This window comes from Balaenoptera physalus (genome assembly GCF_965194825.1).
Source record: "Balaenoptera physalus genome assembly, chromosome: 17".
NCBI classification, from domain to species: domain Eukaryota; kingdom Metazoa; phylum Chordata; class Mammalia; order Artiodactyla; family Balaenopteridae; genus Balaenoptera; species Balaenoptera physalus.
In genome coordinates this window covers 82,685,567-82,712,177 of record NC_138895.1, presented here as the reverse complement: position 1 = coordinate 82,712,177, position 26,611 = coordinate 82,685,567, and the positions used below count along the sequence as shown (strand labels likewise).

General features: G+C 47.1%; 1 protein-coding gene and 1 long non-coding RNA gene across 11 annotated transcripts in view; one reads left to right on the top strand and one right to left on the bottom strand.

Moving 5' to 3' along the window:
• AGO2 (argonaute RISC catalytic component 2) overlaps positions 1-22,589 on the top strand; it is a 114,604-nt gene extending 92,015 nt beyond the window's left edge. For 3 of the 10 annotated variants that reach the window (XM_082433829.1, XM_082433830.1, XM_082433833.1), the window contains 4 exons: positions 645-839; positions 2,828-2,962; positions 7,967-8,068; positions 8,961-9,978. In XM_082433829.1, the coding sequence (XP_082289955.1) occupies positions 645-839; positions 2,828-2,962; positions 7,967-8,068; positions 8,961-9,287 (759 nt within the window). In that variant the 3' untranslated portion in view covers positions 9,288-9,978. Of the gene's footprint in view, positions 1-644; positions 840-1,575; positions 2,285-2,827; positions 2,963-7,966; positions 8,069-8,551; positions 8,939-8,960; positions 9,979-10,008; positions 10,061-10,119; positions 10,320-10,622 lie in introns of those variants that run through there. The other 7 variants (XM_082433834.1, XM_082433832.1, XM_082433831.1 and 4 more) reach the window with 7 other exon arrangements.
• The window catches only part of LOC309646997, a 404,605-nt gene that overhangs the window by 339,042 nt on the left and 38,952 nt on the right, over positions 1-26,611 (bottom strand). The gene's annotated exons all lie outside the window — the stretch shown is intronic.

The following is a 26,611-nucleotide window of genomic DNA, read 5'->3' as shown; positions in this document are numbered from 1 at the left end:
CAGCACGGTGGCCCGGTGGGGTCATGTCCCTGGCACTCGCCGTCTGGTTCCCTCTGGGTGGCACCTGCAGGCGACTGGTTTCAGGCCAGCTTGCCTTTGGGACACTCGTCGCTCTTAGGGGTCGGAATCTTGGAGTGTCGTGTGTAGAGGTGCACGTGGCTTTGGGAAAACAGTGTGCTTGAAAGAATTAGGGACACTGTCACTGTCGCCAGGTACCTTCTCTGGGCTGATGTAATTCAGCCACATCTAGTCACAAGCAAAATTAGGGGTTCAGAACAATCGTTGATTTTTTTATTAGGTCCCTCGGGCAAACTTTTATTCCTCGGAACACGTTTATAAGCACTACAGCCACGCACTCAGGAGAATCGTGAAGGTGGCGGGTTTGCATGTGACGGGCCCTCTCCTGGACCCCCTTTGCCCCCAGAGCGGGGGCCCTCGGGGCTCCTCCTGGACCCCCTTCACCCCCAGAGCGGGGGCCCTCGGGGCTCCTCCTGGACCCCCTTCACCCCCAGAGCGGGGGCCCTCGGGGCTCCTCCTGGACCCCCTTCACCCCCAGAGCGGGGGCCCTCGGGGCTCCTCCTGGACCCCCTTCACCCCCAGAGCAGGGCCCTCGGGGCTCCTGCTGAACCCGCGCTGCCCCGCAGGTCGTGGGCAGCATGGACGCCCACCCGAACCGCTACTGCGCCACCGTGCGCGTCCAGCAGCACCGGCAGGAGATCATCCAGGACCTGGCGGCCATGGTGCGCGAGCTTCTCATCCAGTTCTACAAGTCCACACGCTTCAAGCCCACCCGCATCATCTTCTACCGAGACGGTGTCTCCGAGGGGCAGTTCCAGCAGGTCGGCCGTCTCCCCCGCTTTTTCCCTGCCCTCTTGTCGGTGTCTTAAACTCACCTGTTTCTCGGCAGCACAGCTTCTTGGGTTCGCTAATGAAGACAGTGGTGTGGTTTTCCTTTTGCCCCCAGGTTTATCTGGTCACCATGTGGGCGGTGGTGATGGGCTCGGGGTTGTCAGGACCCTGCGGCAGGTGGGGTGGAGAGGCCTGTCCCGGCGGACTCGGTCCAGCACACGCCAGCCGGGGGCCCCTCCCGGCTCCAGGCTTTGCCTTGCAGGCTGTGGGGAGTCTCTGTGGGGCAGGGACACCGCTGTGGCTTGGGGGTCACCTCTGTCTGCCAAGGAGGGGGCGGGCCGGAGTGGGGAGAGCGCAGAGCAGGGTGAGGACAGTGGCCGGGAGGAGGGTAGGTGGGAGCCCTTTGGAAATAGTCAACAGGACCCAGCCACTGTTTGGATGTGGAGGGAGAGGCGGCACCTTAGGTGACGTGTGGGGCATCGCCTTGAGGAAACGTCTGGAAGGCAGGGGAGCCTCTTAGACACCGGGGCACTGGAGGCGGGGCAGGTGAGGACAAAAGGGGGTTTGTTGCTACGCTCCAGGTGACAGCACCCGCAGCATCTCCAAGTCGAGGGGACTGTGGGCAGCAGTGAATCCATCCGAGCCTGGAACTCGGGGGATTGATGCCCTGAGTGTGTCCATATTTGGACAGGGCTAATGCCACCTCCACCCCCTCCGCGTCTCCAGGACACGCTTTGTCGAGAGATAGTAGCAGGGAAGGCAGAAGTATCCGATGCTGCAGGAGACCCACCCAGACGGGAAGACATCCTGAGAGGCACTGCGGCGTGTCCAGAGGCCCCAGGCCACCTTGCTAGACAGGCGGGGTGGCACGCGACAAGGCGCGGGTGCCAGTGACTTCCTGGTCCAGAGCAGGAGCAGCTGAGGCTGCAGCGGGCGAGGGGGATGGCTTCGAGGTTCCTTGACCGTCTGGTAGCTCCTGGCCAGGGCCCCTGATTCGGAGCCTCTGTGGGAACCTGGGTTGGGGGCTCCTGTGCCGCCTCTCGGGTCCGGTTCCCTCCGCTGGGAGATGCTCTCCCCTCGTCTGAGCGCCCGTTCACCCTCTGTCACTGGCATTCTTACTGCAGAAGAGGGTTTGCGTCTTCCTCCGTTTTCTCTCTCTGTGAACGCACTCCACACCTTACAGAATCACCACAATGGGGTTTCTGGACCCAGAACCCAAGACATATTTTTGAGACATCACAACACAATATTTGGTGAGGGCAGTTGCTGAAACCCTGAGGTGTGGGGTCCCTGTAGCAGCCATCACCACCCCGGGCCAGGCTGTGTGCCTGTTCATCTCTGACACGGGTGGGGGAGCAGAGACAGTGCCAGCATCCTCGTACCCTAACTCCTCGCGCTTCGCAGGTGACTTTAGTCTTCACAGCAAGCTTGCAAGGTGCGATGTTCCCATTTTAAAACTGAAAAAACTGGGGATCAGACAGGGTGCATGGCTTTCCAAAGCCACACAGTTGCTTAGTGGTAGAGCTAGGATTTGAACTCAGGTCCAGCTCCTAAGCCAGCAGTTTTTTGGGTTTTTTTGTTTTGTTTTGTTTTGTTTTTTACTAGAGTCTCTCCGTCTTCTCCAATCCAAAACTAAGTTGTTGGATTGATTTGTTCATGTATGTGTTTCCCACAGTGCCTCATGTCCACGGTGGGTGGTAGCACTTAGAACATTCCAGAGACCGTGCTCAGCCTGTTTCTCCATTATCTAACCTAAACCATTTAACCACGAAACCTGGGTATCGTTTGCTCCATGATATTAATGAAGAAACAGGCTCAGAGAGTCAGAATCACACAGGTAACAACAAGCTAGTGGAACTACAAGCCTTAACGTAAATATGTATCAAACATACACATGATTAAGGGATTCGTTCCAAGGTAGCAAGAGGCCTGAAAACATAATAATGATCCTCAAACGTGTTCTTCTTTCTTTCCATAGGTTCTTCACCACGAGTTACTGGCTATCCGAGAGGCATGCATTAAGCTAGAAAAAGACTACCAGCCAGGCATCACGTTCATAGTGGTCCAGAAGAGGCACCACACTCGGCTCTTCTGCACCGACAAGAATGAGCGGGTGAGTGTCCTCGACCCTGGGCTGTGCAGCCTCGAGGGACACGAGTCTCATGCCCTGCACCACCTCCCAGGCTCTTGGGAGACCCGGCCCTTCGTGGTGACCCAGCCTGAGACATTGGAGAAGGGCTCTCCTCAGTTTGGTGAGAAGTTTGAACCTGCAAACCCCACAGGTCCGGGATAGGTCCAGGCAGATGTCATTTATCCGATAAGGAAGTTACCGAAGGGGAGGTTTCAGGGCCAGTTAGCAACCATGGTCATAGACAGCACAGTGTAGAGAATGCGGTAGAATGCAGTAAAGTGGGGAGCCCACAGGGTGGTTGGAGTGCTGGAAGAGGGCCTGGGGAGCTCACTCAGGGGTCTGGTCTGGAGAAACACTGAAAGACAGCGGTGTCCAAGCTCCTCATCCCTCTCCTGTCTGTTCCAGAACAAGAACCACGAGCATGCAGGAGACTTAAGATTTGTAGTTGTAACTGCTGAGAATTGTCCACAGTTGGAGAAAGATCAGAACCCTTAGGTTAAAAGCCCTCTCCTGTTCCCAACAGGATAAATAAAAATAAATCCACACCTAGACACATTGTCCTAAAACTGCACAGCGTCAAAGTAACTGCATGAGAAAAAAGACCTCCCGGAAGGGAAGGACGTTCCACCAGGCTGTCCACCAGCAGGGCTGGAAGTCGGGGGTTAGTGTCCGCACGGTGCAGCCCGCTGATGCCACGGCGGCACCACAGCACCGAAAATGCTTCTTGCCTAAATGGAAGACAAAATGCAAATTGAGAGTCAATAACAAGGAAAAGGGATACTTTGTCATGATCACCTAGAAGATACAACAGCTGTGAGCGTGGATGTACCTCACGCCATGACCTAAAAATATGTGAAGCAAAAACAGACAGAATTTCAAGGAGAAATTGACAAACACACCATCAAAGAGGTCTGTTTTAACAGACCACTATCAGAAAATGAAACAGGCACAAGTTAATAAAAACTGAAAATGGGAAGAAAGGAATGAGCCAGACCTGACAGAGAGAACTCTGCCTGTGACATCTGAGCTCACGCTGAGGGCTTACATGAGCTGGCATTGTCCCAGGTCACAAAAGAGGTCTCAGGAGATTGCCAAACCTCAGTATTCTACAAACCACATTTTTAAAAAAAAATTAATTTATTTTGGGGGGCTGCATTGGGTCTTCGTTGCTGCACGCGGGCTTTCTCTAGTTGCGGCGAGTGGGGGCTACTCTTCGTTGCGGTGCACGGGTTTCTCATTGCGGTGGCTTCTCTTGTTGTGGAGCACGGGCTCTAGGCACACGGGCCCTAGAGGGCTCAGGCTTCAGTAATTGCGGCACGTGGGCTCAGTAGTTGCAGTGCACGGGCTCTAGGGCACGTGGGCTTCAGTAGTTGTGGCGCTTGGGCTCAGTAGTTGTGGCTTGTGGGCTCTAGAGTGCAGGCTCAGTAGTTGTGGTGCACGGGCTTAGTTGCTCTGCGGCATGTGGGATCTTCCCGGACCAGGGCTCGAACCTGTGTCCCCTGCATTGGCAGGCAGATTCTTAACCACTGCGCCACCAGGGAAGTCCCCAAACCATATTTTCTGTTATGTAGGAAAAAGCATAAGAAAACTTAAAATTTTGATTTCAAGCCCACTGCAGGGCTTCCCTGGTGGCACAGTGGTTAAGAACCTGCCTGCCAATTCAGGGGACACAGGTTCGAGTTCTGGTCCGGGAAGATCCCACATGCCGCGGAGCAACTAAGCCCGTGCCGCACAACTTCTGAGCCCACGTGCCACAACTACTGAAGCCCGCGCACCTAGAGCCCGTGCCCCGCAACAAGAGAAGCCACCGCAATGAGAAGCCCACACACCGCAATGAAGAGTAGCCGCTGCTCGCCGCAACTGGAGAAAGCCCGCGCGCAGCAACAAAGACCCAGCGCAGCCAAAAATAAATAAATAAATGTATTTATTTAAAAAGAAAAAAAAAAGCAGTGCATTAAAAATGTAAAGAGAATAATCAATTGTGAAATTATCGGAAATGAACAAAAACGAGAATTTCATATCAAACCTTGTGCAGTGCAACTAAAGCAGGCATTTACAGATAAGAGTATAGACATAGGTACTTTTGTTGAAAACAAGAAAGAGAGCCATGAATAAGTCTGAAGCTACAGGAAGGAAGTCAGTCCCAGTGGTCAAGGGAAAGCTGAGGAGCTGGTGTGCATAGGCCCCCTGCCACCTCAGCCTGCAGACCTCTCTTGCCAGGAGCCAGGAGGGCTCAAAGTGAGCTTATTCCGGCCCCCCACTTTCTCTCTCAGAATAGAAAATAGTGAACTAGAAAATGAAGAAGCAATAGAGCAGATTAACACAAGCAAAAGGTACTTCTCTGAAGATAGATAAACCCAGCAAGACTCAACAAAAAGAGAGAACACTTGTAATTATGTTGGGAACAGAAGGGGAATGATGGCTGCAGAGGGAGTGTGTGTTATTTGAATCATAATGGAATGATGACAACTTCATGACAACACATTGGAAAACTGAGAAGAAACAAACACTTGTTTGTAGAATTACATAAGTTACCAAAATCAGCTGAGTACGATAGTCCAATCATTGTTCCAAAAGGCATCAGGCCCAGAGAGTTTTACAGGCAAGCTTTACTAAGGCTTCAAGAATAGATTATCTTAAAGTGTGGCAGAGCATAGGAAAAAGGGGGAAACTACTTAGCTTATTTTATGAAGTTAGTCCAGAGATTTTTATAGGCAAGTTTTACCAGACCTTCGAAGAATAATCTTGTATAAAGTATTTCAGAGAATGGGAAAAGTCGGGGGGACTCACATTATGAGGTTAGCCTGATAAATACCAAATGTTGTCAAGGATGTGGGTGCCGTGATGTGGAGCAAAGGGTCTGGAGCCAGATAACCTGGCTCCAATCCATCCCCTCAGCATCCGGGCTACGTGACCACAAGCTGTCAGCCCCTCTACCCCCTGGACCACCTTCTGAGGATGGTGGGAGGGTTGGCTGAGCTAACACGCAGAGCACTTAGCACAGAGTAAATGCATTATTATGAGGAGGATTCTCCTACACTTTTGATGGGAATACAAAAGGATAACCAACTTGGAACACTGTTTGGCAATTCTAGAGATCTACCGTGGAGGAACTCACACGCTTGTGTACAAGAAGACATGTATTCTATAAGAGTATTCTGGCAGTATTGTTTATAATAGCAAAAAGTTAATCTGTCTGTTAACAGGAGAAAAGGTTGTAATGTATTTATATATTGGCACTTATATAGCAATGAAAAATAATAAACTATCTCTCCCAAATGACTACATCTCAAAATTGTAATACGGAGCAAAAACAGAAAGTAGCAAAACATATAGGATACATGTATACAGTTTTTTTTTTAAATAAATTTATTTATTTATTTTGCTCATTTATTTTTGGCTGCATTGGATCTTCGTTGCTGCACGTGGGCTTTCTCTAGTTGTGGTGAGCAGAGGCTACTCCTTGTTGCGGTGCGCAGGCTTCTTATTGCAGTGGCTTCTCTTGTTGTAGAGCACGGGCTCTAGGTGCACGGGCTTCAGTAGTTGTGGCTCGCGGCTCTAGAGTGCAGGCTCAGTAGTTGTGGCACACGGGCTTAGTTGCTCCGCGGCATGTGGGATCTTCCCGGACCAGCGCTCAAACCCACGTCCCCTGCGTTGGCAGGCGGATTCTTAACCACTGCGCCACCAGGGAAGCCCCTACAGTTTTAAAATCTGCAAAGTAACACAATATAATGCTAACGGAGACTTAAATATGTAGCAGAGAATAAAAGTATGTGTGGGAATAATAAAGTCTAGATTTGAGACTGCAGCATGGAAGGGATACAAAGGTAGGCACTCTTTTCAAATATTTTACTTATTTTAAAAATCTGGGACTTCCCTGGTGGTGCAGTGGTTAAGAGTCCGCCTGCCAGTGCAGGGGACACGGGTTCGATCCCTGGTCCAGGAATATCCCACATACCGTGGAGCAACTAAGCTCGTGCGCCACAACTACTGAGCCTGCATGCCTAGAGCCCGTGCTCCACAACAAGAGAAGCCACTGCAGTGAGAAGCCCACGCACTGCAACAAAGAGTAGCCCCCGCTCATCGCAACTAGAGAAAGCCCACGTGCAGCAACAAAGACCCAACGCAGCCATAAATAAATAAATAAATAAATGAACAAATAAATAAACAAATAAATAAATAATCTGAAGGTGTAAAAAAAGGTTGAGAAGAAGTAAAAACACACACACATCTGAAGGTGCAGAGGGGTTACACTGGAGATTCTCTTTTTGGTATGTATATTTGAAATTGCACGACTAAAAAAAAAAATCAGTCAGTGACTTCGTGACTGATTGGGAGTTTTTTGCTGTTCCAGTAGCGTAGCTGGATGTTGGGTGGTTTTTCGACGCTAGAGTGTAAACTGGGAGTTAAGTGGTTTGGTAGAATTTGTAGTCCTCCCACACCCCAGCTCCTTGGATGGCCTCTGGTGGAGCAACCCGCCCTCCCTGGCGGTGGTGATTGAACCCCCGGTAGAGTGGGGAAGCTCTTGACAGCTGTCAGGGTTTTCTAGCTCTTCTGCCTTCAGTATTGTGTGTGTGTGTGTGTGTGTGTGCACGCGCGTGCGGGCGCACGTGGGCAGGTGACGGCTGTCACATGTCCGTCGTCTGGTCTTAGATTTGTTACGTTGGTGACAGTTTCCATCTTGGCCTCAACAATAATGAAGACCCTTCAGGTGGTCCACGCAGATGCTTCAGTGAAGGGAAGACTCTGCATTTCCCTCAGGGGCCTTTATGAGATGGCGAAAACTAACCCCAGCCCAAAGAGAACAGGAATTGATTTGATTTCAGTTGTTAGTATATGTTAAATTGTAACACCATAGCACTGAGCAAATGTATTGGCCAGTTTAAAGACTTCAGAGCACAAGGCAGTGTGGCCGCGTCTTGCCTGCTTGCTTGCTTTGCCCTCTTGTCCCCTGGGCGTGTCTAATGGACTCCTGTGTTGCTGAAGGTGGGGAAGAGCGGAAACATTCCAGCAGGGACGACCGTGGACACGAAAATCACCCACCCGACCGAGTTTGACTTCTACCTGTGTAGTCACGCTGGCATCCAGGTAAGGACAGAGGGTCCACTTTGCGCAGTCTTGGTGTCTCTGGGGTGTCGTCCACACATTCAGCAGACACTTGCAGGGCACAAACCTTGTGCCAGGTGCTCCAGTGGGCACTGGGGACGTGGTGGTGAGCAGCGCAGATGGGGCTGCAGGCCATCCCGAGGGGACGTCTGCGCAGGCGGTTGACCAGTGAACCGTGGAGGCTGAGAACCATCAGGTGTTGGGGACGGAGGACCCACTGGGGTGCTGTGCTGGCGCGGGGGTGGGTTCCCATTTTAGCCGAGATGAGGTCCAGGAAGAAGGAGCAATGAGTGCGAAGGCCAGGCAGCCTGGCGGGGACAAGTGGCATCCCTGTGTGCTTGGAGTTTGGCGAGCTAGATGGGGTCTGAGAGGTGACAGAGGGGCGGGGTCAGCCTCGCGTGCCCACCACACACGGGCACTGGTGTACGGGGAAGGTCACCATGTGGCATTCCTTGTCCCTCCCAGCGAAGAGACCCACAGCTTGCCAAGAGTGATTCTGAGAGAATGTTGCCACCTCAGAAGTGCCACGTCCAGCGTACCTGTTGTCAGAGCTGAGCCACCAGGATCTGCGAGGCTGTGCCCCTTGGGACAGGAGGAACTTAGCTCTGGGTGCCCGTGCCGCTTCACCACAGAGGGGCTTTTGGGTGTTTCAAGTTATAAGTGAGGACTTAAATATCCATCCCCAAGGGATGTGAACCTAAACTTGGAGGGCTTACCGTAAACTTTGTACTTCTGCCACGGGAAATACACCTGCACGTCCTTCACATCACCGTGGCTCTAGAACAGGGCTTGGCAAACTGGCCTGTGGGCCGCATCCAGCCTGCAGCCTGTCGGCGTGCAGCCTTAGGGCTGAGTGGTGTTTACATTTTTAAAGGTTGTTAAAAAGGAAGAAGAGGAACGTGGCTCAGAGAGGACGGAGGCTTCCGCAGTGTTTCCCGGGCACGTCTGTCCCCGTGATGGCTTCCGTGTCGGGCGGGCGCTTTTTCTGTACAGGCCACCCCGGCTTCCATCACAGTCTGTCTTTCCTGGCTTCCCTCCTGGTGGGTGGACCCCTCGCCCCCCGGGGCCTCTGGTTTGTTTAAAGGATAAACCTGTCTCCCTCCATTTTCTGCGCGGGCACTTTCTAATGGGGGAAATCTCACACTGGAGACATTTAAGTGCTGTGACAAAATGGGCCTCAAGGGGTCCTGCTCTGCTGTGATTGCCGTGTCCTCGGCACACCCTCTGATACAAAATACCCCACTGCCCGCAGGCCCCCATGACAGCCACCGATTAAATGCTGAAAGGGGGCGCAGAATGTGTGCTTCATCAGAGGATAAGAGCGTCTGCCGCCCACCAGTCCCCGGGAGCCTGAACACAGACAGAGAGTCAGGAAGGGCCTGCTGGCTGGCTTGGGTTGAGTGGCAGGGAAGGCGGGTGGGGAGAAGCCAGAGAAAGGCCCTTCCCTCAAGCGCGCTCCTAGCTGACCGGTCATGGGTGCCCCGGCGAGCAGTGCAGCGGCCGTGCCAGCACCCGAGCCCCAGCGGGCACTCCGCCTGGGGCATGGGCCAGGCGACCAACCCCACCTCCTTCAGTTTTGAAAGATTCCAGACTGCATACACTGAACAAAATAAATATATGTTCAAACTCCCATTTTAAAGGCGTTAATGTGTAACTTATTAGAGATTTCTTCTTGCCTTTATAAATAAAGCATTGTAGAAAACCTAGTATATACAAATGACATTATCCTCCAGACAACCATTTCTGTATTATATCTTTCCTATGAGTTTTCTCTACACAAATAAATGTGTGTATAGTCTGTTATTTTGCCAGTAGGGGGTCATAGAATATGTGGCTCTGATGCCTGTTTATAATGATACATAATAGGATAATATAAATACCTTCTTGTCACTGAACGTCCTCCCACTGTATCCTCTGTGAAGGATTCTCCTGTGGGGTGGAAGCGCAGCTTCTCTCGGCAGCACCCTTTTGCAGGTGAGTTCTGGACTTCTCTCTTGCATGTTCACCTCTCTGACCCTCTGATCTGCTTTTAGGGAACAAGCAGGCCTTCCCACTATCACGTGCTTTGGGATGACAATCGTTTCTCTTCCGATGAGCTGCAGATTCTCACCTACCAGCTGTGTCACACCTACGTGCGCTGCACGCGCTCCGTGTCCATCCCGGCGCCAGCATACTATGCTCACCTGGTGGCCTTCCGGGCCAGGTACCACCTGGTGGATAAAGAACATGATAGGTGAGTGGCATGCCTTTCCTGGCTGGGGTCGTTTCTGCAACAGGCTTTGGCAGCTGCTTTTCTGGAATGGGAAGCAGTGGGGCGCCAGTGGCTGGAGCCGACCCTGACACAGACACCCGAAAGCTAGCATCTTCGCCGCCATTTGTTAGCTGTGTGGCTGCCTCCCCAGATGGCTGGTGCGTGGTCCTCACTTAGCTGCCAGTGTGCTGCCTCGTGGTGCGTTAAAGGCTGCGCTCTCTCTCTCTCTCCTCTCCCTGTCTCTCTCTGTCTCTCTCTCTCTCTCTCTGTCCCCCATCCCCACAGTGCTGAAGGAAGCCATACCTCCGGGCAGAGTAACGGACGAGACCACCAGGCGTTGGCAAAGGCAGTCCAGGTCCATCAGGACACGCTGCGCACCATGTACTTTGCTTGACATGTTTTAGTGTTTACGATTGTGTACCGAGTTGGATTCACATGAGACCAGCTACACTCAGACCAACAAATGCCCAGCCCTTCCGTGACAGCCAGCATCGAACATGAGACGCCATTGATTTTAGTAGATTCTCCATTTTCCAGAATGCCTTCCGTCCCAGATTTCAAACTTGGATTTTGAACTGCAGACCTGTATGAGACCCCATTGTCGTAGGAAATATGGTTTGCCAAAATCTTATAAGCTGCTTATTAAAATAGAGTCCCGTGTTTCCTAAAAATCTCCTAAAACCAGTCTATGAACTCAGGGCTTTAAAACATTTTTAATTTATTTGGTCGTTCAATTTACTTGTTTTTAACATATGATTCTATATGAAATTGATGGGCTCAAACTAGCTGTGAACGTTCTGTGAGAGTGAAAGCAACATAAAACACATTGTGGTTTTAAAGCCTTGAACATTCTGATGCTGTCACTAAAGTTTATTTCAGAGTGACACCTGTGTGCTCCTGACCTGGCTCCCACCAGCTGTCCGGGATCCGAGGGCAGGGGCCAGGCGAGGCGCCCTGGTGTCTCTCGTTCTGCCACTGCCCGCCTTTCACTCAGCCCGAAGGAAGGAGGGGTGGCAGAAGGTGGGCCGTGTGTGTTTACAACATTTATAGGTCCAGAGGGATTGGCAGACAAGTGCCATTTTAATAAAAATTTATTTAAAAAAAGAAAAAAGACAATATGCCGACAGTCTAATCATAAGATTTGTCCTATAGGACTGTGACATTTATTTTCCAAAGTTTCTAAAGAATACGGGTCTGTGGTGATAAATACAGTACAATCCTTTTTCACTGTTATGTCTTTAATGTAAGAGAAAAATATATATATCTGGTTTGCAGTATTAATGTGATAGATAGATGCTGTTTTTCATTTTACTGACTACGGGGTGCTTCTTGTGATCTGTTTAGCATATCAAGAGTGTTTTGGAGCCTGGAGCCTGGACCACCCTTGTGGTTTCTCAGTGCTTAAGTACAGGAGTATGCAATTGACTCAGTGTGCCCGCGGCCCACCCCCTCGTGTAGACCGCGCAGCCTGGACCCTCAGGAGGACCGCGTGTTCTCCCAGCGGTCACTCCCCCTCCCCGCCTCATCCCCGTGTGTCGCTCAGCCAATTAAGCACAAATGGAATGTATGTATCCTTCCACTCCTGGGAACGAGTCTGCGTATCAGCGTGCACTTCTCTCTGCGTGTGGTTTGTTAGACAAGCGTCATAGGATCTATGCACTGAAACACAGAGAAGGCTGTCGGTGGTGGCGCTCTGCGGGATGCGAGGCCAGCGTTCCGCGAAGGAGCCCAGCCCTCGGGAGGATGGCTGATGGCGAAGCCAGCAGGAGAGGCAGACCCTTCTGCTAGGATTTGCGTTCTGGGCCCCGGACGTGGGTTTGCCAGTCTAGAATCCATTGCACTAAGAATGATGCCGTGGACAGCTCGACAGGGGTAACAGCAGAGAGCTCCGTTTGTGCTAAATGGGCTTTTTGTCCTTGTAGGCGGTTTTCTAAGAATCAAATCCACATTCAGTACAGAGATTCTAGGAAGGAGATGAACCTTTCCCTAGTGCTGCTTCGTGCTCTGTAGGTTTCCTCTGGCCCTGCTGATGGCCCTCCCATCCCGGCCTGACATTTACCTCTGGCGCTGTGGTGGGGTGAGGGTCCCGACCAGGGTGCCTCGTGCCGGGGTAAGCGCCCGCCTCGGTCTTGTGTGAGGGCTCCGCGGGGGCGGGCAAGCGCTGTCATGGACACTCGGCCTGGATTTTGGCGGCAACGACAAAGGGGTGACTATTATTTGTGACAATATATACTCAAGAGTGGTGTGTGTGTGTGCGTGTGTGCGTGCGCGCGTGTGTGCATGTGGGTGTCTTATTAATGGCATTAGTCTCTTCTTGCTGTATCTTTTTTTTTTTTTTGTCTTTTTAAATGACAGAAGCCTCTGCTCTAAGAAATGTTGCAATTCCCTGTCATTTTATTAGCAAGTGGCACTTTCTCCTATTCAGAAGGATACCAGTACACTCTTGGCTCAAGTTACCGGGAGCATTCAAGCTAAGGAGGGAATCTTTTCACTAATACACTTTTAAAATCTGAACTTAGGTTAGTTTTCAGTCATTTTTAGGATCATCTAGAACCGTGTGTCTCAAAGGTATGTTTCTACCACTTGCAACGGTATCTCGGTGGTCGGGGCGGTGGTTGGGGCGTTGGCCGTAAAAACGCTGTGACTCCTGTGCTCGCTGAGGCCTCCGGGGTGGCGGCTGGGCATCTGCGTTTTACACCATCAGCCGGGGGCCCAGGGCTGCCTGGGGTCTGAGAACCTCTGATCTAGAGCCTTCTGGAGAGCGTGCTCCCTCAAGCACTCAGGGCCCGGCAGGGAGGGGCTCCCCAGCAATGCAGGGAAACGTGTTCTAAGCGAATACACTGGGCAGGATCACAGGCTGGCAGAAAATGAGACCTAAATTTTTAAAAAATCGTTTTGAAGGAAAAGTTTTCTTTCTAGAGGGGCAAAGTACTTTGAGAAAGGTACTTGTTACAGCCCTGTGCTTGTTTTATAAAACTTTTACTACTCAAAAGCATTCATAAACCAAACGTCTCCAGCTGGGTTAGCTGCATACCTTTGTACATGTCTGATGGTTCAGAATTCAAATGGCTGTAGTTACAATTTCTCAGGTAAAGAACCGTTTTCCCAAATTTCTACCAATCCCCCCCATTATTAGGATAAATTTTGAGACAGCGTAAAACCTCAAGGTGCAGTAGAATAAGTCCAAGCCCTGTTCACGTGGAAGCCAAGAGGGGCCCTGCCCGTTCTGTGTGCGTCACGCCCGCCCAGGGCAACCTCGTGGCCGCCCGAGAGGGGCTCCGGGCACCTCCGGCCTCTGCCTGCATTTGACAGGTTTCCTGAGGCCTGTGCGGGGCTGTGCAAATTGCAGAGGTGTCCACTCGCCGCCGGCTTTGCCCAACCCCACTAAGTAAGGTGTGCCTTGCTTTAAGCAAACTGAATGTGAAAATTATGAAGTAGAAATCTGGATTCATTTCAAAGAAAAACTGGGATTTATCTCATCTCTTCAGAAGAGGTCTCCCAATTAGATCGTTATCCTGGTACTCTTCCTAGTATATTTTAAAATAGTCACAGTAAGAAAAGTTAACATATTCCCATCCCTTCACCACTTCCTGTTACGTTCGACAAGCCCTCACCCTAATAGCTAAGTGACGAAAGAAAGCCGGGGGAGCTGCTTCAAGTCGCCGTTTTGTAGGAGAGCCCTTTGGCCCTGCTGAGATTCCATCCTGCTGTTTGTGCACTTATTATAATAAGCTCAGACGTTCCTAGTTCAGACAAGTGTTGTAAAACTGGGCATACCTATACTTTTAGAAAGGGATTGTTTTATTTTGGTTTTGGTTTTCTGTTTTGAGAAGACTTCACATGTACACTTGATACTACATTGTAGGGTCTGCTTTTTCTTTTCAAGATTGTGTTGCTTTCTGGTAGTGTTCTCACACTCCCGTGCATGAACGTTTGCACTCTAGAACCACGAGCGATCCCTGGCCACTGCGCTGGCTTCCCCAGGAGGGACTTGTTGGAAGTGGAGTGATTTCCGCGCTGTGTGAGTTTGGCCGTAAGCAGTGCTGTTGTGATGTTTACCCCAGCGTGTGCTCATTAGGAGAGGCAGTTTAAGTTCAATTCCTACAGCAGGGTTGTGGGCGGGTGGGTATCGATGTTATATTGTATGTTATTTTTATTGTTGTTAAATGCAAATGTTGCTATTTATTTTTTCCTTTCTGCTCTGGTTTGATTTGGCTGATATGGATATTCCAGTGCATGTGGTACCTGATGAATATGATAGAAATTATCTTCCCCAACTTTTGTAAATTACCTAATGTTTACCTTCAAGTTTGCTGGATGATTTATTTTTGAAAGCCACAAATGTAATTTTTCTGGATGAATTGTTTTTCTTATATATGCAGCAATGTAATTTAACATTGATCTGCAGGGTGACTTAAATTTTATTTTTACAAGGCAGTTTTTCAGTCAGATTATATATTTGATACAATATGTTAAGGGTAGACCAGCCACGCGTCGTGCGGTTGGGACACCAGACTGTCTCGAGGAGGCCTCTGGAGGCTGGGACGGCTTCTTTTGGTTGCTTGGCATCATGGAAGCACTAGGCTGTTTCATGGAGCCACCCGTCAGGATCTGGATGGAGTCCTTGAGTGGGACTTTGATCTGTTGGGCAGTTCAGAGGATTTTTCATGGGCATTTTCCTACACCTAAGGCAGTTCCATTAGGAGGAGCTTTAGAAGTTGACATAATCCAGACAGTGGCCCAGCCAAGCCATAGAAATTTCCCCGTGACCTCTCTTTGACTCATCTCTCACGCTCATGAGAAAAGGAATGTACAATGAATGGAAACTTCCTCAGTGTTCATACGCCTCACTTTCAGAATGCAAATACTTTGTATTTTAAGCCCTCCCCCAAAGTAACCAAGAATATTCTCTCTGGCTGCCGTGCCAGCAGTTTCGGCTGCTGTGACGTTTCTCAGCGTAGACACAGTGCACGTGTGACTTCGTAATAGGGCTGTCCGTGTTACACACACATGCTGACTTTTTTTGTAAGGAAAATTTTCAACTCGAAATAATTGCACTGATTTTTTGACAGCTTCCTTTTTATTATGTCCAACTTTGCATCTGCTGTACTTGTTTGAAATGATTGTAAATAGATTTAGGATAGCAGAAATGATGTAATACAATGCGTTGCTTTGTTTTAGTGATCCTGCCACGTTTTTCAGTATTATGTGTTAGCGCCGTGTGGGCTGGCCGCTGCCCTTCCCCCTCTACAGCCATGTGTATGTGTGTGTGTTGACCATTCATGAAGGACAGATTAGCCTCGTTGCTGTCTTTTTCTGGAAGGAAGTTTGCAGTGTATTGGAAGAAGAGTGTGCTCTCTCCTTGCGGTCTGAGGTTTAATTCTAAGAGGATTAATTGTAAATCCTTTGAATACTTCTGGTCTGTTTAATTCCTCGTTATTTGCCATGACTCCCTGAAGCATTTGCTGCTAGCTCCCTCCAGCATTTGACAGCTTGGATAGGAAGCATCTGAACGGCCAATGTTACTAGAGAGTCAGGGCCTCCCTTGCTTCTCTTTGGTCACCCGTCATTTTAAAGCCATGAGGTCGCTGTTATGTCAAAACTGTCATTTGTGGCTTAACCCATAGATGCCGGGCAGACCTGAGACGCAGTGCTGTTCCTTTAGGCCTCGTGATTTGGCCAGATGAGAAGTACGTGCTCCAGCCCACAGTGTGTAATTCTGTTTGTGATCAGGCTACACAGTATCAGACACACAAAGGAGCTTTTAAACCCAAACCAGTCATCTGAGTGTGTGTTAATGTCATGTTGATGCCATCTCGGTGCCCTCACTTAGTGCTTTTTTGGATGTTTTGCCATTTTATTGTCTAAAGTGAATGTATTGGCTTAGCCATATCACTACAGAAGGTGGTTTCTAATACCTTTTAGTTTAAAAATAAATAAATAAACGCAGATAAAGGCTACCTCTGAATTCTTAATAGATTCATGTTTGCTTTTAAGTGTAGCTATCCACACTGAAAATAGCCAAAATGTTGCCTGAATCAACTGAATTGTGAACATCTCTCTGTTCAGTTCTGGCTTGAAAATTTGTGTGCCATACTGTGACCCACGGGCAGTCCCCTCCTCCCTCTCTGGGTGTCCGGGGTGGACCAGGGACTCCTCAGGGCTGCCCGGCTCCGAGATGTTAGGACTCTCAGTGGCCAGCAGGAAGGAAACGCAAGGGCCTTTCTGCACCGTCCTCAGGTGCAGGGCCGTGTGTGGCGGGACCTGGAAGCGACCCACTGTCCTGGCTTTTCACTTTCCTATTTGACATAAGAAAGCACTTTTTTTTCCTGCTTTACTTATGAATGGGTTGAAAGTGTCTCCTTCTACTCTCTTCTCCCTTTTTGTACACTCTGTAAGATCACAAAGGTGCTTAAACACCGACTCTCATGCAAATAGTACTTCAGTAGCTGCATGGTTTCAAAATGCAGTGCAGATGTCATTGACCTTTGGCTTGGGAACCTTGAGTTACTATCACGCTATACTTTAAAGTGAGCTAAGGTTTGAAAGCAAAATGTTCTGTTCAAATCCAAGGCCCTTTGTTTGAAAGGAGCACAGGGTCCAGGGCGGCAGCATCTTGAATTAGGGGTTCCTGCTGCTGGCGCCCTGGACCAGGATGCCAGCCTGCGGGGAGGCTGGCCTGGGAGAGCTCGGCATCACGTGTCATGAACCACTTTGCTGTCAGAAATCTCGTCTGCCCACACACTGCTGTGGGTTGATCAGTGTCGCCCCCCTGCTCCTTCGCGTCTTTTCTTTAGGTTCCTCGTGTTCTCCCGTCTTCAGAAGGTGAGCATTTGCTCCAGATCACTTGCACTGGTTTGCTCCTAAGTTCTGGAGAGACAGTTGGGCGCTGTTGCGGTTGCAGGCGTCTGGGTGTGAGGAGGCAGCTCCGCCCTCTTCTGGACGCTCATCAGACCTTGACTTTGGCCCAGAGAGGTTCCAGGTGCACCATTACGAGGAAGTCCTTGCCTTCAACGCTGCATGCTGCGCTTTAATTCCGAAAGCGCCAAGTGTCCTTTGCAGTCTAAGAATGTGTAATTCTGCAGTCGCGCTGTCCTATAGACACAGACCACCCTAAGAAGCGTGGACATTGGGGAGTGTCCGCCACGTCTGCTGACCTGCTTCTGGGGCTGCTGGGCTCTGAAGTGGCCTCGTTTTCAGCCAGAAACCCATACAGGGTTTTTCAGGGGCCGCTGCGCAGCGGCCGGCTCCTCGCTTTAGTGACGTCAGCCGTTGACTCAGATCTCCCACCTGCTTTCTGCACTCATGTCCCCAGCGTCCTGACGTGGGCCTCCGCCGGCATCTTTGCGTTCGTGAAAGATCATTAAAGATGAGGGACCTGAAGATTACTGGTGCTTTTGTTAACACTTTTCTGTCTTATTGGTTGATGTGAGAAATTCAGGTGTGTTAGGTCTTTAAACGCCCTTGGTGGTGTGACTGTAGGCTTGGATGCTCACCTCACGCCCCTTCTTTAGGCGGTTGGAGGAGGCTGAATTATCTCCTAGTTACAACTTCCTGGCCTCAAGTAGTTCAGAGTTAAAGCTACAACACCAAATATTGACTCCCCACCCCCACCCCCAAGTGTCTCCAGGAGCTTGATGTTCAGGCCAACCTCATTCGGTACTTCTGGAATCTTCAAGGTCCTCAGAACCATGAGTTGATGCTAGGAATGTGCCCCCTCACCGCCCACCACCACCGACCAGCCTGGGGGGTGCGACGCGGATGGGCTGCCCGGCCCCGCTGGACGGAACTGGGGGGCCCAGGGCTCCTCTGGACTCTGGAGATGCTGGGAACGATGCTGGGGGGTGGGAGAGGGCAGCCCCTCTGACCCAGGAGGCAGGCGGTGCCCAGGCCTCCCCTGGTCTCCAGAGGCCAGGGGTGCCAGACTGAGCGTGTTCTGGAGACCCCGTCTCAGCCTCCGTGCCTTTCAAGTCCGGTCCTCAGTGTCCTTTCGAAATCACGTTGGGGCTGCGTTGTTGGGAAGGAAGCCTGGCCCGACGCACGGTCAGTCGCTGGCCCTCTGCCTTTGAAGCCGCCTCCGATCCTCGGCTCCTGAGCACTGTCTCCTGTGGGAAATCACTGGGTTCTGGCCGCGTGGCTCCTCCCAGGCCCTGAGCAAGTCCGTCCACAGGACCCCTCTCTTAGTCAGGTGCTGACGGTGACCACCGGCAGACCTGGGGGTTTTGTTCTCAAGGTCACTCAATGAGAATGTTGAGTGTAATGGAACTAGATTGTTTTCAAAAAGGAATTGGAATTGGAGTCGTGTCTTTGTAAAATGCGTGGGAAGTCCTCAGATGTCAGGTGCTATTTCAGTTGTTGGAGTGCCCCGCGTTGTTGTTGTTTTGTGACGTGCTGGGAAACTGCTTCCTCGGGAGTGGTGTCACCTGGAGCTGTGCACGTAGGACTTGGGTTTCGACGTCTCAAAGATGCAGGTTTTAGCTCTGACTTTTCCAGGCCAGGTATTGAGTTGAGCAGTTTTCTCGGCTGACGGTCTAGTTAAAAGCCACCCTCCTCTGTCAGTGGATGGTTTTAAGCGGGGGAAATAACCCAGTGTTACTTATTTTAAACTGTCTAGAAAAGCCTTCGAGGTGGCAGCTCTTGGCCCTTCTGTCTCCCCCTACCAGGCACCGGGGGGAATGCGGGCGGCTTTGGGGGGCCGTAACACAGCGATGATGTGGGCTCCTCTTCAAAGCCAAATAGACACGTGACTAAAATCCTGGAAGTCTGCGGTTTAGCACTGAACTGAAATTCGCCTCCTGATTTTGATAGTGGATTTTACATGTAGTTGTTGAAGGTATAAAATCATGTTTTGTAACTGTAGTGGCAAGTGAGTTTTTACTTTTTAAAAAGTTTTAAGGGAATAATTGTAAGTTTCTGTGCAGCAAAGTGGCTAATTATTCATTAAATACAAGAATGTAGTGTCTAAATCCAGATTTTTTCTTACCTCTGGTACACTTCAGATTACTTACCTAATATGTATTGAGGGGTTTTAACCCTGAGTTTTATCGACTTTTCTAGTTTTATTTTATTTTTATAAAATAATTGAAAAAAACAAAAATGAATTCAGAAGTTCCATAGGTAGATCTTGACCTTCTTAATTTTCTCCCACAAAAAAAATTTTAGAAGACATTTTGAATCAAAATGTATTATGACCATTTAAAGTTTACTGTTTTCTAAGAAGCTGAGCAGCTAAAGGGCCTCATTTCAGGTGGTACTGCGCGTACTGTCTGCGGACTCGTTTACCTGTGCGGTGGGTCTACGTGACGATGTCTTGTGCTTGCAATATAGAAACCGTGCAGTGCTGTTGTGTACATTGACAGTTCCTGTATAAACTAGTATTTATATACATTGGCCTCTCTGTATAACTTTTCATTTGCTTACATTAATTGTAAAATTAAATATAAAATTATAGTACCTGCTAAATACAAATCTGAGGCTTCCTGTCCTTGTCTTTAGTTTGATACCATTCTGTGTGTTTTGAGGATGTCCAATGCTTGCATGATGGTAGGTGGTAATGCCACTTTAAATTAAGCCTTAATCAGATGTTAAATTTGTAAGTTTCACAGTATGCAAAAATATTAGGCAGAATGACTTTAAACTGTTCAGATCAAGATGCTATATCATAATTCAACAAGTCTTTTCTCCGGACTTATAAAGGGAAACTTTCAGTGATACATACAGATCTGTCTCTCTCTCTCTCTCTCTCTCTCTCTTTCTGGTCTGGCTTGGCTGTTGCCATTGCTTGACGAAAATGGACCATTGTGCATTTCTGTGGCAGTCAGTCAAAAAGACCTGTTCTAAAAGTCTTGAGACTTTTTCAGGGTTATTTTTAAATGTTTGATTTTTTTTTTTTCCCTCCAGTCTGAGATGTATTTATGGCTGATGGAGAGTATGATTTAGGCATAAATCTTTGCAAACCTGCTCATGTTCTAAGCTTTCTTCAGGTAGTGCCACCTGTCATTGCTTCTGCATATGATTAAATGGATTTTTGTTTTTGTAAAAGCATCTTAAATTTAGACATAAAATGGAGGGGACCCAGCTTTCCTTACAATGTGGATCTACCTCAGTTAAACAGTTGGGTGCTATTTACTAAGTCTGTCAAATTAAATTGGAAAAAGTAACAAAACAGTGAAATATAACTCCACACAAAGCTTGAAATCGTAATTTCCGTTTATTTAATAATATCTATTTATTTTGTGCCTTTTGTGTTGAATCCTAATGCATTGAAAAAATCAGTATGAAATTAAATATTTTATATTGTACATGGGGAGAAAAAGCCCAATTGGCCATGGAATTTGATAGATCACCCCAGCCAACTAAACACTAACGTATACTGGAATCCCAACTGCCCTCTTGTGAAAAGAAACATAGAATTATGTCCAAGAGCAAATTTGACATTTTACAAGCAAATTCCAAACTCTTCTACGCATATATTTGTAGCTATCACTTCATTTTCTGTGCCAATGAAGGGGCGACCAAAAACAACTCACAAACACTCTTGTCATTGCTTTTTCACCACACGTGCCCTCCCGGCCTTCCTCTGGCGTATTTTATAAGTTTATTTCCTAAGCAGCGAATGGACTATTGTTGATGTCATCTCTCCCACCCTCCTGGTGTGGGTGTTGGTGACCATGGACAGAGGAAGGGAGGGCCGCTGGCCGTGGGGGGAGGGGAGGGGAGGGGTGCTGCCTGCAGCAGCAGCCCCAGGGTTTCTGTAAGTTAGGAAAGCTTTCTGGCAGGTGAGAAAATCGGATAGATCGATGACTTTCCATGCTTTTATATTTGGCAGTTTACAAGTCTAGACTTTTCCTACTATGGCAATCTTTTTTAACTTAATTCTTTGGAGGTAACACAATATTTTGGAGTCTTAAGAATTTGATTTTATACCAATAAGAAATAAAAATTAGGGATCTTTCCTGTAGTATATAGTTTTGCTATTTTAAAGAGATCTCTGAACTTTACAAGAGAACCAACATTCCTTAGTGGCATAACTTTGAAAGTTGATTTGGGAGGCTTTTCGCTTCAGGATCTCAAAAAAATTGGGATGATTCTAGTTAAATGTTTTTAATTTTTAAAATTCCATCAGGTCAATACTTAAGCTATATTTTGTAAAGAGTAAATCATCCTTTAGTATGCTGCATGTAAAGATCAGCGTTGTTGCACTTTCTCAATAATAATAAATGCCCTACAATTGGCTCACCAGTAAGCATTTTGTTTTTTACCTAACAAGAGTACTTTGGGGCAGGTGATTAAATTTATATAGGTACCTCAAGAAAAAGAACCTGAATATGCTGCATTTTGTTTCTTTAGCTTTTATACGTAGCATTTTGTTCTGCTCTTATGATTTTGTTTAGATATATGCTTTTTGGACCCCAGTAGACTGTTAAAAGAGATTTTAAAGTTACTCTTGTAGGGATACAGTATCTTTTTTTTTTTTTTTTTTTTTTTTTTTAACGTACTGCAATATCTGGTTCAAAGGTTGCCCACCAGGAGATTAATACTTTACCCAAATACACCTGAGAAAAAGGATACCATGTTTATAAGCAGACAATAATGTTCCCAATCCTTTCTGTTCATGCTGCTTTCTTAATTCTTTTCTCCATATCATCAAGAGGTTGGACGACTTATTTCTAAGGTCAGACTTAAACATCATAGCATCGTAACGTTTTCAACACAGACCTCACAAAATTGCCATTGAGTAAGTAGCATGATCCTAAAGGTATTGCTGGCACTAGGCAGCCGGATCCATCTGGGCTCTGAAGAGCCGGTCTTCACACTTCTCTATTCCCCAGCACTCACCCCAAACTGAACAGACGGGGAGTGGTCTTGATTGACAAAGATTAAACTGGTGAAGAAAGCTAAAGGCTGAGACACTGAGCATCTATTGTCGTGTTTAAGCTTAGCTGGGTCCTTTAGAGTTTGTTTTACAGCTTACTAGGTTAAGTAGTTTGCACTATTTTTGCAATAAATTCATGGAAAACCTAACAGTTACTTGTTTTGTTTCTTACTGTGTGTATATAAACTAATACTAAAAAGTTTGGCATAGTGTTTTTTTCACCTCCTTACATAACCCTTAACATGCACAGAATGCTGTAAATCTGATACAATATGATGTGAATGATATTTTATAAAGTTATTTTGTATGGTGTCAATTTTGTTTTGCCTCATAGTATGTCAGCAAAAAATAAAATAAAATTCCTCGTATTTACAGCTGCCTCGCCCAAAGATCTTCTGTTTACTCACATATTTATTTGGGGACTTCCTTCCATACGGGTTAAGATTCCAGGCTTCTGAGGTGGAAGCACACCTTTGGTGATAGAAGTCTAGAGCCTTATTCCATATGTTGGGCCCCTGAGAATTTGGGGTCTGGGGAGAAAAGCGTCAGGAATGAATTGAAGAACAAATGTGGTACCTAGGATGAGCTGGGTGTTCCTACTCTAGCAGCCATGAGAAAAGAAGAAGAAAAAAGCCATTCAGCTAAACCCCAATCGAGTGCAAAGCCCTGAGCTCCATGTTGTGTGGGAATCAAAGCTGACCATATCTGGGGCTCTGGGCCTGGTGACCTCCCTCTGGGCGGTGTTTGACTTCTGTCTGTACTGAAAGAATATGTGGTATTGGGAAAGGAAAGGAGGGTTGGGTTAAGAAAACCAAAAATATAGCTGAAAATCCCTAGGATGCACACTGTTGCTAAAGCAGGCCAAAGTTTTTGTTTTGTTTTGTTTTGAAACAGCCAAAGCTATTTTCTGATTTTTACGGAAAATGTTTTTAAGAAAAGAATAGGGCTTCCCTGGTGGCGCAGTGGTTAAGAATCCGCCTGCCAACGCAGGGGACACAGGTTCGAGCCCTGGTCCGGTAAGATCTCACATGCCGCAGAGCAACCAAGCCCGTGCGCCACAACTACTGAGCCTGCGCTCTAGAGCCCGTGAGCCACAACTACTGAAGCCTGCGCGCCTAGAGCCCGTGCTCTGCTACAAGAGAAGCCACCACAATGAGAAGCACGCGCACCACAACGAAGAGTAGCCCCTGCTCACTGCAACTGGAGAAAGCCCGCGCGCAGCAACAAAGACCCAACGCAGCCAAAAATAAATAAAATAGAGAATAATGTGTTCATTATAGAAAATGTAAAAATTCAGATAAACATAAAGATAGAAACTGTAAATTATCTGTAATCACAACACTGAGAGGTAGTTACTCTTAGCACTCTGGTGTATTCTGTTCCAGGCTTTTTTTTTCCCCTAATAAAATCAAGATGTAGTTCTCTCTCTTTTTCTTTTCCCCTTAATGTATACAGGACCTAGTACTTCTTACTTCTTCTTGGTATCCAAAACCACAAAGCCTCTTGGTGCCCACAGGCCCTGGGACATGCTAGCTGAAACAAAGAATACACACAAACTGCTGAGAGACCTACAGTATCCTTACTTCATAAATATGGCCTTACTTTGTTACATTCCCGTTATCTCACTATCAATCATTCACTGGATGGCCAGAAGCAGTCATGATCTGACTGTGAAACCCTAAGTGTAAAAACAGAGTACGATGATGTGACGTTATGTGAATTAGGAAAAGATTTCACAAAAGAAAACAGCTCCTTGATCAGAGGATGTACAAGGGATCTTTATGCTCCATAGAGGACAAGGAGCCCATCTCAGCAGGAATGGAAGGTTCGTGTAGGAAAACAGGCTATAAAGCAGAGCAAGATCAGTGTCCAGGGCCTCGACTGCCAAGTTAAGAATTGACCCCATTGACAGTGCAGAGAAAACCACACTTTTTTAAGCTCCAGTGAAGAGTGTAGTCTGGAATTTGAATCCTAGTTCCACCACTTCCTAGGTGTGCCTTGGACTAGTTCCTTAACCTGAGCTTTCATTCTCTTCTTTGTAAAATATGGATACTTTGCAAGTTGTGAAGATTAGATGAAAGTGTGCACAATGCACACAGAAGAGGCTCAGCCCCCAATGGCTACTCCAATATCAGCTGTTTTTAACGCTTCTTAACAGGAAAAAAAAGATTAATCTTCATAAAATTGTTTTGGTAATTTGACAGCAGCATGCAAGACGGGAAGAGGAAAGAGGCTATAAAGATGGTGAGGAAACCAGTTAGGAAGCTACTGTACTAGACTAGCATGTGGTTTAAGGAGGAACTGAGAAGGATGAAAGCTCCCTACATAATTGGATCTGAAGGGCTTATGATAGGTTAAGGATGTTTCAGCTGGTTACACACAAAAACCATTTTTCCTGGGCATTTCTTAAACAGCATCACGTTACTATAGGCAGAGGTACTGAAGGCAACGCGGCATTTGAAAGATACTGACACAGGAGATCTTTGTGACTCTGGGTTTGGTGACAAGTTTTTATATACAACAAGAAAAGCATGATCCCCAAAGGAAAAAAGTGATAAAATGGACTTCCTCAAAATTAAGAATTTCTCAAAAAAATAATTTCTGTTCTTTGAACAATGCTGTTAAGAGAATGAAAAGACAAGCCACAGGCAGGTAGAAAATATTTGCAAATCACATAATCTAGCAAAGGACTTGTATTCAGAACATATAAAACTCTGAAACCCCAACAAAAAGAAAATAACCCCGTAAAAAGATGAGCAAAAGATTTGGACAGTTCAAAGAAAATATATAGACAGTAAACAAGCAAATGAAAAGACGTTCAACATTATTTGTCATTAGAAAAATGTAAATTAAAACCAACACCCACTAAAATGGCTAAAATTAAAACAAAAAAACCTGATACCAAGTTTTGCAGAGGACGCAGAGCAGCTGAAGCTCTGGTTCACTGCTGGTGGGAATGCAAAATAGTACAGACGCTTTAGAACACAGTTTGGTGGTTTCTGGTAAAATGAAATATGCAGTTCCACTCAAGTGAAATGAAGTCGTATGGTCACACAAAACCTGTACCAAAGGCTTATAGGGCTTTATCTGTAATCATCAAAACAGGAAACAAGAAAAATTTCTGAGAGTTTTAAAAGGAAAAAAAAAAAAGAGAAAAAGAAAGAAAAAACAGGAAACAACCCAAATTGGGAATTATCCATTCACCTGTGGAATGGATAAACAAATGGTATATCCATACAGAGGAATGCTACTCGGCAATGAAAAAGAACAGACTGCTGATACCTGCGACAACATGGATGAATCCCAAATGCACTATGTGCTAAATGTAAAAGTCAGATTCAAAGGCTACTACTGTGTGAGCCCATTTATATGACGCTTTGGAGAGACGGGTGGGCAAACCATGGTCTGTGGGTCAAATGCGGCCTGCTGTGTTTCTGTATGGCCTATAAGCTAATAATGGCTTTTACATTCTGAAATGGTTGAAAAAAAGGCAGAAGATTTCATGACACATGAAAATTATATAAAATTTAAATTTCAGTGTCCAGAAATAAAGTTTTTTTGAAGTACAGCCACGCTCATTCCTGTATGTGTTGACTGTGGCTGCTTTTGAACTACAACAGCAGAGTTGACTAGTTGTGACAGAGATTATGTAGCCCATAAAACTTCAAATATTTTCCACATGGCCCTTTCCAGAAAAAGTCTGCTGACTCCTCCTCTGGGGGCAGAGAATAGCTAGATCAGTGGCTGCCAAGGTAAAGGGTAGGAAGGAGTTTGACCATGAGGGAATTTGGGGGAGGTGACAGAACTGTTGTATCTTAATTGTGGTGGTGGTTACATGACACTGCATCTGTCAAAACTCAGAACTGTACACCAAAAAGTAGATTTTAAAATATTTTAAAATAAATTTTAAAAACAAGAGGGACAGTGATTGATTGCCTGGGGATAAGGGAAGGAACTAACTCCAAGCGTATACAGAGGAATATTTGGGGTGATGGAACTGTTCTATATATTGATTGCTTACACAACCAACAGAATGGACATTAAAGGGTGATTTTACTGGATGAAAATTCGAACTCAATTGGAAAAAAAAAGAAAAGGCAAAAGCCAAAATTTACCCTACGTGAAAAAAAATAGGGCTTATGGTTTTCTCTTGTGGACAGTAAAAACAATTACTATGGGTGTAAAGAAAGGAACAGTAAAATGAGAGAGATCTTCAGTATACAAAATGCTTTATAATTTTTTAAGAAAAACGTGCTTACGCAGAGGTAGTATTTCTTACTGTATCTGATCTAATAATTTGACTTGAAATTTTTCTCCAGGAGTAAAAGTGTTAGAAAGTGCTCATTTTTGGACCTCCCCGGCGGTCCGGTGGTTAAGACTCTGTGCTTCCACTGCAGGG